General features: G+C 56.7%; 1 protein-coding gene across 1 annotated transcript; it reads right to left on the minus strand.

The window, feature by feature from the left end:
* Positions 1-1,714: 1,714 nt before the first annotated feature.
* On the minus strand, positions 1,715-9,212 carry CRYBB2 (crystallin beta B2). The gene is made up of 5 exons (XM_047087908.1): positions 9,159-9,212; positions 6,110-6,228; positions 4,757-4,889; positions 3,448-3,590; positions 1,715-1,883 (listed from the first exon to the last, which is right to left on the minus strand). The coding sequence occupies exons 1-5, from the start codon at positions 9,210-9,212 to the stop codon at positions 1,715-1,717; spliced, it is 618 nt and encodes a 205-aa protein (XP_046943864.1).
* Positions 9,213-10,029: the final 817 nt, after the last annotated feature.

Consider the following 10,029-nt stretch of genomic DNA (forward strand, 5'->3'; position numbering starts at 1 on the left):
AGAAAGCAAGGAAAAGGAAGGAAGGAAGGAAGAAAGAAAGAGAAAGAAAGAAAGAAAGAAAGAAAGAAAAGAAGGAAAAGGAAGAAAGAAAAGAAGGGAAAGAAAGGAAAGAAGAAAGAGAGAGAGAGAAAGAAAGAAAAGAAGGAAAAGGAAGGAAGGAAGGAAGAAAGAGAGAAAGAAAGAAGACAAGGAAAAGGAAGAAAAGAAAGAAAGAAAGGAAAAAGAAAGAAAGAAAGAAAGAAAGAAAGAAAGAAAGAAAGGGGAGGTCCCATCAATAGACTCCATACACACATGCCAATCAAATATGTGACAAGGTAGTATTTGCTCCACTGTGGGGGAAATGGACTTCTTAACAAAAATGATTCCAGGACAAAAGGGAGATCCAGAAAGAAATGAGATCCCTACCACACGCCATACACAAAAATCGGCTCCAGAAGGATCGAGAACTTCCATGTGAAAAGCACAACTTGAACACTTTTAGGAAAAAAAAATATATCTTGGGAAATATATTTGTGACCTGGGGTGAGAAAGAATTTCTTAAAGAAAACGTAGAATGTACAAACCGTAAAGGAACAGACGGATGTTGTGCTACATCAAAATTTAAAACCACTTACGTCGAAAGAGACCAAATAGGGGCGCCTGGGGCTCAGTCGGTTAAGTTTCCGACGTCGGCTCAGGTCATGATCTCGCGGTCTGTGAGTTCGAGCCCCGTGTCGGGCTCTGTGCTCACAGTCAGAGCCTGGAGCCTGTTTCAGATTCTGTGTCTCCCTCTGTCTGCCCCTCCCCTGCTCGTGCTCTGTCTCTCTCTCTCTCTCAAAAATATAAACACTAAAACAAAAGAGACCAAATACAAAGTGAAGAGAATCTGTGCCCTGGGAACAGACATTTGCACTGCAGGCAGCCAGCAAATGATCCCCGTTTATACAGAGAGGGCCTGGGTTAGCTCATTTCATCCTCACTGGACCCAGTGAGGGAGGCACTGTTTCCTCCCCCATTCTTTCCAGGTAGACACATGGAGGGGCTGAGAGGTAGAGTGACGTGTCTGAGCCCCCGTCACTGGCCGGGGCTCCAGAACAGCCATTAGAATCCAGACCAAACCATCCAAATAGCGAACAGAGGGACAAATGAGCACACAAACGCACAAACAGGTAATTACGACCTCTCTCCGGGACCGGGAGGGATTGCTGGGTTGTGGGTCCCTCTGGAGGATGGAAGAAAAGGGCCAGGCTCAAGGGGGATAACACGCTAATGGGGAGATGGCCGGCAGTGGATGCACCTTTAAGGCCTGGAGCCACCTTCACCTGCACCCCGACCTTGAGGGAACTCAGCAGCCACGTGGGAGGGAGCCAGGAGGTCAGCCGAGCCAGCCGCTCACGCGGCAAAGGTGGTGGCGAACCAGGCGAAGAAGCAGAGGTTCAGAGGGTTTGGACAACAGGCCCAAGACCACACAGCGAAGTAGCTGCAGAGTTGTGAGTCTCGGCGAAGGCTCTGCTGTCGTGCCCCAGCCCAGACATTTTCTGGTTCTCTCGGTCTCGGGGTCTCTCGCTCTCTCACGCACACAGGCACGCCCGCCCGCCCGCAGCACCCAGCTCCCGCTGGAGACGAAAGGCAATGCAACGCACAAATTGCAAGTCACACTTTATTCACTCGCCAGGGGGTGCGGGGGGATTCTGGGCAGCAGACCTAGCCCCTGGGAAAGAGCAACAGGGGGGCACTAGTTGGAGGGGTGGAAGGCGCCCCGTTGGTGCCACTGCATGTCGCGGATGCGGCGCACGGACTGCACCTGGGGGTGGGGAGCCCCAAAGTCACCGCTGTCCTTGTAGTCTCCCTTCTCCAGCAGGTACTGCAGCCCGCGGTAGCCAGGGTACTGGTAGCCGACCCACCTGCGGGGCGGAGGGGAAGCAGACGAAGAGAGAGAGAAGGAGAGCAGCCTTAGGCCGTGAGGAAGGGTGGGTTTCCCGTTCATTTCACACTTCCTGATTGTCGAGCAGGAACGCCACCCTTCCGGCCTCCGGCCTCCGGCCTCCGGCCTCTGCTTGCTTCCTTCTCTTGGTGGGGAGATCACTATCTCCTAAAGCAACTTTTGGCTGAAGGCCTGCTACTAGGGAAAGGTGACCTCAAGCCCACTTCAGCCTACAAGAACGCAGGTCTCTTAACTGTCTCTGTCCACCCTCATCCCAACCCCATGCCTGGCTGCAAGGCCAAACGAGAGAGGAGGCTAGGTCCCAGGGCCCCTCCATTATCCCTTCATCATTTGAAGTCAGCACCGTTTAGGGGGGATCCTCCGCTCTTTTGAGCACCTAATGAAAGTTACAGTTTCTCCCCCTCCCCCCGCCCCACACACAAAATGTCACAAAGCCCTGGCCTACAAGGACCTGCCAGGCCAACCCTTACGTATACCTGCAGTTCTCCCTCGTGGTCTTGTGCACTATATCTCTGCGCACCCATCACTTTAACCTTTGGAGAGTCCCTCCAACTCACCAGGCTCCTCCAACCCCAGGGCCTTTGCACATGCCCTTCTCTATCTGGAATGTCCTTCCTCTCTTCACACCGCACTTCCTACTCTTTCTTGGGATCTGAGCTCAACAGTCCCTTCCTCAAGGAAGGAGCCCAGATCTGTGTGGATTCTTAAATTGTTAACCGTTGACCCCAGCTAGACTGTTAGCTACACAAAGAAAAAGCCAGGTCTCTTGAAGCTGCTCCGACACACGGAGCACTTAATGCGACGCCTGGCACGTGGCAGGACTCCAGCACTTGAGTAACGAGTGAACACACAAACGAAAAGGACTATGAACGCAGAGCCGTGCACACTATTTTCGGAGGTTGACGAACCCCAGAAAAGCCAGTCGGTGTTGGGTCAAACCAGCTCTCTTGAGGGGGGAGGGGGTAGAAAAAGGTCTTGGCGTGTCTCACTTTCCAATGTCTGTGGTGTCAATACTCCCACCCCGGCTGGTTTCGAGCCACCGATGATTCAGCAACCAGCTCACAGATATTCTGAAACCTTCAGAGTCGGCTCTTGCAAGCTGGAACCAACCACCTGCAGCACCCCACTGCCTGTAGCCCCTCTGTGAACCCCCAGAGGGTTTAATTTTGCCGGCACGGGCTGGGCTTTCTCCCCCCATAGCCCTGTTAAGACCACGCAACTCATCCCGACCTCTCCTATACCCCCACCACCATTTACGGTCCTGCTCCTGGGGACTGAGGTTAAGGCCAAGCTTTCTCTCCCCACCCCCCACCCCCCAGGTAGGGTATTGCCCAAGAGGCAGATCTGGAGGGGGTGGCAAGGGCTGAAAGCCACACGCAAGCTCGCGATCTCCACGCCCATTTTCCAGCGGGAAGACTGAGGTCGCGAGTGTGCAAGATCAGCAGGGTTCGGGGCAGAGCGGGACTCAGGACCCCGGGGTCTGGGCTCCCGGGCGGGGTGAGCAGGGCTGGGTCTGCACTCACGTGCCACTCTGCACGCGCACCGACGACACCTTCTCCTGGTAGCCGTGGGCGTGGAAGCTGGGCACATCATCGTCTATGATTTCCATCTTCTTCCCCGTGAAGTTAGGGTTTTCATAGAGGATGATCTTGTGCTCTTGGCTGTCCTGTCGACAGGGAGCAGGGAGAGTGAGCGCGGGAGGGGGAGCGAGGGAGGGCCTTCCGGCCCCATCCGCGTGCTGCGGTGTTGGGATTAGCACACTCCATCTACAGCCCTCTGCCCAGTACCCCTGCCACCCGAGTGCAATTGTAACTGCAGGTAAACAGCGGCCGTTTGTTGAGGTCCCACAGGCTATCTGCACGCGACACTCTGGAGTCGACACTTCAAGGCACATTCAATTCTGATAGGTCATGTTCCCCCCCTATAGCTTCAGCCTGCTTAAAAAAAAAAAAAAAAGGCAGCCACAATCGACACATACAGGGACACAGGCTGGTGGTGCCCCGAAAAGGCACTTGACATGTTTTGGCTTTCCTTCGTCGCCACATCTCTTCCCATCTTCCTGTTCCTGTGACATTTTCCTTAGTCATCCCCTTTAATCCTTTAAATACTCTTATGCTCTCTGGCAGATGAGAAAACCCGGGGCTCAGAGAGGTAAAGCAGCTTGCCCAAGGTCACACAGCTGGGAGCACCAGAGCCAAGGTAGGAACCCGGGTCCATGGGATGCAATGCTCTCCTACCTTCCATCAAGCTCTGGGGGGAACTAGACTGTGCTGGGGAGGCTTGGGAGTGTAACTGAGCATTGCTGGGCCCGCTGTCCTCCCTAAGAGCTCACATTCTCGTAAAGAATCAGGTTCAGAAATGCACCAGAACGCCCCACCGGCACGAGTTACAAACAGGAGCTGAACTACCTTTTCCTCCACACCAATCCCAGGATTTCTTTTCATGTTTACGATGGCTACTGTTTATTGCGCAATTGCTCTGTGATGCGTTCCCAACCCCGGAAAGCACCGTCTGTACAGAATAGAATGTGAGTGGCACCCCCGCCGGAGCATTTTGAGGTCTTGTGAATGGAGCCCCCTGGGGTTGTGCAATGTGGCAACTCTCAGGCTGGGCATGTGGGAATCTCAGGGCCGCAGAGTCAAATATCCCCATTTTACAGATGGGAAAACTGAGGCCCAGGGAGGCGAACGGCTTCTAGCAGGTCACACAGCCAGGAAGCGCACCCTGCGCATTAGAAGGGTCACGATGCTGGAGGAAAAGGTCCCCTCCTGGTCCCTAAAGCCCTGGCCACAAGCAGCAGAGAGAAGAAGCAGGAAGTGACGGGAGGCTCACCACTTTGATGGGCCTCAGGGAGCTGAGGGAGTCCGTCCTCCGACTGCTGGTCCATGAGTCCCAGCGGGGGTACTCGCCCTTCTCGAACACAAACTGCTCACCCTTGCAGTTGGCTTGTTCGTAGCCCACCCAGCTGCAGTGGAGACAGAGAGAGGGGAGGTCAAGCCACCCCAGGCTTCCTCTGGCAGGACCCTGGCTTAGTCTCTCGAGCCCCCTGGGTGGGGGGGGGGGGGTGGTGGTGGCTCACACTTGCCCAGCTCACCCATCAAAATCCAGACACCGCCAGTCCAAGAGCAGAATCACCTCGGCGATCCAGAACTTAATTTTGAACAGTAAACGGTCATTAATAAAAATACCAAAAGTTAGATTTTGAAAAAGACAGCAGGGGAGTGTAAAGTCCGTTTGAGAAATTCTTCCATCCAAATGCGAAAAAAAAAAGGGGGGGGCAACTGAGAATCAGATGCCGTGCTTAAATGGTCAAAACCTCCCTCGTCCAGGAAGACGCGCTCCTGGGGCGCACAGACGCCCAGAGCGTGTTGGATAAGGGCGACCGGGCAGGGCCATTCTCCTGGCAGACCCTGACTTGAGTAGCATTTGTTGAACTCTGCAGAATCCCCTGAGAACCCTGAGTTGGGGTGTGGGTCACGTAGGACCCCCAACCCCTCCAGAATCACTGACCTCTTGGGTCACCAGTGGCCACCCCCGATTCCTGAGGCTCTTGCAGAGAAGGAGTGGTCAAGGACCCACGGAGAGAGTCCCCTTCAGGCTGTGTTTAGCTCTGTGACCTGAGCAGGGCAGAATCAGATCCTACCAGCCCTCCTCTCCAGGGTCAGGGACCCAAGGCTGCCAGCCCCCAAGTGTGCCGGTGAATCTGCTGACAAACAGCGTGGCCAGAATTTGGGAAGGGCACGGTGAAAGCAGAGCTGGGACATCTAGCTTTAAACCGCCCAGGAGAGTGCAGATGCTCCGGGAGCCACAGACGGGCAGCTGTGCCCATGAGAGAGACTGTGTTTATCTCCCCACCTCGAGGAGGTGCCTGGCCTCCGTGTCAGGATTTGCCTATGAGTTCTTTTCCTTCCCCCTCAGCGTGGTTCCTCTTATCCTACGGAGGAGGAAGCCAAGGCTCAGAGAGGGAAGTTCTTGGTCCAAGGTCACACAGCCTGAAAGTGATCGAGCTGGGATTTGAATCCAGTTCTCTGTGACCCCAAAGCACAAACTCTCTCCATAGGCTGCCCCAAATTTCAGGGTCTAAGAGCACAGTGGGGGGAGGGCAGGTCCCCCCAGCTCCATATGCCTCACCCTGGCAGCTCCCACCGGGCGAGCCCCCCTCCCGCACCCCACCCAGGTACGTACGGTCCAGCCTGCACCAGGACGGAGCCTGCCTTCTCCACGCCGGTCTCCTTCAGGTTGGGGCAGGGCCCACTGAGCTCGTGCGAGTGGCCCTGGAAGTTCTCTTGCTCAAAGATGATGATCTGTGACAGGAGGAGAGGGTGGGACCCGTCACGATGCGGAGGACCGAAGCAGGGCATTGGGGGCGGGGAGGGGGCTCAGGGAGCCTGGAGGGATCCTGACGGGCTCCACTTTCGGGAGTCACGGACCCAACGCGAAAGCCAGACAGTCCTGGCACCTGCCAGCTGTGAGACCTTCCTGAGCCCCTATTTCACCTCGCTGAGCCTCGGCTGCCCCATCTGTAAAATGGGAAGTGACAGCGCCTACCTCACGGGGTTGCTGGAAGGACTCAGAGAAGCACAACGGTGAGCTCGCAGTATCTGCTCTGTGTGGGGGGAGGCAGAACCCTGAGAACGAAGGGACAACCTGCGGATCCCAGGCGGGCAAGTGGCAGGGTGGAAACTGGAGTCCAAGTTTGTCTGGTGCCGTTTCCGTTAAGGGCAGCACTTTGCGAGCCAACGTGCACACAAGGCACCTGGGACCTTGACAAAATGCGGTTTCCGGGGCAGCACGTCTTGGGGGTGAGGCCCCAGATTCTGCATCCCTAACGAGCTCCCAGGAGAGGAAGGGCTGTCTCCTGCTCCTGCTAGAGCCGGGCCGGCACCACCAACACACCTGACCCCGTTTGGCCCCTAAGACCCTGCATACCTGTGCCTTTTCTTTAAGCCCCCACGGGCTCTGCAGGTCTCCTCCCCCGGGACACTTCTTGGGGGGCCTTCCCTCCTTAAGGGGGCTCTCATCAGCCCGGGGAAGGGGGCCAGCAGGCTCCCCATGAGGGAGGCACAATCTCTGCAAGATGAAGGCGCCCCCCCCCCCACCCCGCCACGGCCTCGCAGCTGCCACCTTGCACGATTCCGGAGCGCGTTTGCAGCCACACGTCCCCAGGGAGCGGCCCCCACCCCGCCCCGGGTGGAGAGGCGGGCTCAGGGCAGCGGGCTCCTGGGAAGGGCAGCTGCACAATCTACATGGTCAGCACTGGCTGTGTAAACACGTCCCTCTCTCCCAGGCCGGGGATTAGCTAGATAAAGGCAGGGCAGGGAGGCCCGGCGGGGCTCAGAGACAAATTCCATGGGCTCAGTTCGGCCTTTATGGTCACTGACTCGACCACGGAAGGGTCAGGAGACACGGGCTCTGATGTCACCCCTGTTGCGTCTCCAGCTGGGCAACCCCAGCAAGCAACTGGGTTGCTTTGCGCCTCAGCTGGCCCGTCTGTAAATGGGAGAGGCTGAGCACTCTGCAGGAGAAGCAGGAGCAGGGACATTGGGAGCCAACGTATCATCACCCCGGCCTGGGAGACAAGGAGGAGGACCAGGGAGGTCAGCCTCTCCATGTATTCGAACGGCCCCGGATGGCCTGGAAGCTCAGTATTGTCACCGTGACCGTTCTTGCTATGTATCCACACACGGATGCTGACATTTTACGCGATATCTAATCCTTTAAATGCGCGCTGTCCGGGGGCGCCGGGGTGGCTCACCGTCGGTGAAACGTTCGACTTTGGCTCACGTCATGATCTCGCGGTTCATGAGTTCGAGCCCCGCATCGGGGATCCTGTCTCTGTCTCTGTCTCTCTCTCTCTCTCTGTCTCTCTCTCTTCCTGCCCCTCCCCTGCTCACGCACTCTCTCACTCAAAAATAAACATTATAAATAAATAAATAAATGTGTGCAGGCCAGTGCTGCAGGCATTCATTGGCCACCTAAGTCTGAGGGATGCACTCAGGCCGTCCCAATGAAGACGCACTGTCACAGAAGGTGACACATCAGATTTTGAAGGTTTAGGATAGTCAAGAAAGAGTGCCAAAGGGCTTTCTCATAATTTTTCTATTGATTATACGTTAGGGCCTATTGGGTTTAATAAAATAGAATACGCAAACTAATTTCCCTGGCTCCTTTGTACCTTCTTACCGTGGCTATGGGAAATGCTAAACGGCATGGGGACTCGATTTCTACGCCTGTGGGCCAGCGCAGCTCTAAACACCTTGCACAGGCCTTCGTGCTCCTCCTCAGACTCATGCAGCTCGGTCTCACCTCTGGGCCTTTGCGCTCGCTGTGTCCTCTGCCTGGAATGTTCTCCCTGACCCCCACCCCGACTCACGTGGCCGGTGACCCGGGTCTCCCCTCCCATGTCGCCTCCTCAGAGAGGCCTCCCTGACTGCCTCAGCTAACACCTCCTTTCCTCATTCATCCCGACTCTCTGAACTCAAGCTTCCCTGGCCGGAGAGGCCACATGTCAGACAAAAGGGCAGTGCCCGGGTGGACCCCTTGCCCAGGGTCCCTGAAGCAGGGGACCATGGGAGGGAGCCCGGCAGAGGCAGTCAGGGGAATGGTGGCTGGTAGAGGTTTGGGTGCAGACTGGGTATGATGAGTCCCCCCTCATTGGACCCTAGGAGGGTGAGAAGGATGAGGGGGCAAAGCAGGCAGTGATAGCTGGTCTTAGCTGGACACCGCAGGCCAGGCCAAGCTGGTGTCCTTTGCCTCTTCACACCCACCTTGCACCGTGATTCCGATTCTCCCCAATTTACAAAGGTGGGAACTGAGGCTCAGAGAGGTCAAGTGACTGGCCCGAGTCACACAGCAGGTCAGGAATCCCACCTCACCTTCGGTTCACAAGCCCCCTCTTGCACGGGACTGTGGGTCCGCCCCAGCTCTGGGGAGCCCCTGTGGTCAATGGGGTACGGGGTATGGGGTGAGGCAGAGAAACGTAAGTCTCCAGAGCTGGAAGCTGGTGTCAGGAATCCTGGCCGGCCATGGGCTGGTGCAGGGGCCGGGGCGGGGGCGGAGGGGGGCGGAATCACTGCCCCCTGTGCAAGTGGGGGAGACTGGAGCCCAGAGAGGGGCAGGGGCTCAGAGCGGGAGCCTCAGGAAGGAAGACACCCACTTGGACTTTACAGAAGGGAAACTGAGTCTGGAGGAGGAGTTCTGCGTGCCCCCCCACCCTCCCCCGCATCGTACCCACCTTGGGGTTGAGGGGCTGTGGCTTGCCCGCTTGGGTCTGGTGGTCTGAGGCCATGGTGGGTGGTCCTGTGCAGGAAAGACCTGGAAGATACGTGGGAAGCGGCAGTGAGGACCTCTCTGGGTCCTCTGCTTTCTCCCCTGGGTGCCTCGGGGCCCCTCCACTCCGGCCCTCGAGCCTTCTGGTATCCCTGTCTCAGGATGTCCCAGAGCAGCAGGGTCCACAAGTGGCTGTCTGACTTCCCATCCTTAGCTTCATTTCTTGGTGCCCAGGACTGCTCCGGAGGGGAAATCGAGGTCTGCTAAGAAAGCGGTGATAAACTGGGGCTTCAAGCGGGGCCCCAGGTGGGTCCCAGTCATTCAGCTCCGGACAAAGGGAGCCACGCAGAATGATTTCCCGATCAAAAGCAAAGTGCGGGCCACAAACCCCACTCACAAAGTCTCCGGTAGCCCCAGGCCCTCACCCCGACTTCGTCCTCAAGACCCCCTCCCCCCGGGCACCCAGTACCCAGAATGCTCCTCTGCTGCTGACCTTCCCGCACTCCCCACGAGCGCCCATATCTGTGATGGACTCATGCTACGAGAAGGCGAAGAAGTGAGCATAATGGTAGAAACTCAGGCACCGTGACAGGCAGCAGCAGGGAAGATTTCTTCCCTGGTGAGAACGTCAGAAAACGTTTTCCAGAACATCTGGAAAGTCGGCACTCTCTTCCCCTTTCCCGCAGGAGGAGCAGTGACCCCAGCCTGCGTGTTTCCAGTGAACAGGAGACACCTGAACTCCTTCTCCAGAGAAGACGCCCGGCTTCCAGAAGCCCCTTCCACACTCGAGCCCAGGCCAGAACGTCCCCCACAGAGAAGAACTGCAAATAAGCAGC

This window comes from Lynx rufus, unplaced genomic scaffold, assembly GCF_022079265.1.
Source record: "Lynx rufus isolate CCGP_SWC_20201006 ecotype Redwood Valley unplaced genomic scaffold, mLynRuf1.p SCAF_24, whole genome shotgun sequence".
NCBI classification, from domain to species: domain Eukaryota; kingdom Metazoa; phylum Chordata; class Mammalia; order Carnivora; family Felidae; genus Lynx; species Lynx rufus.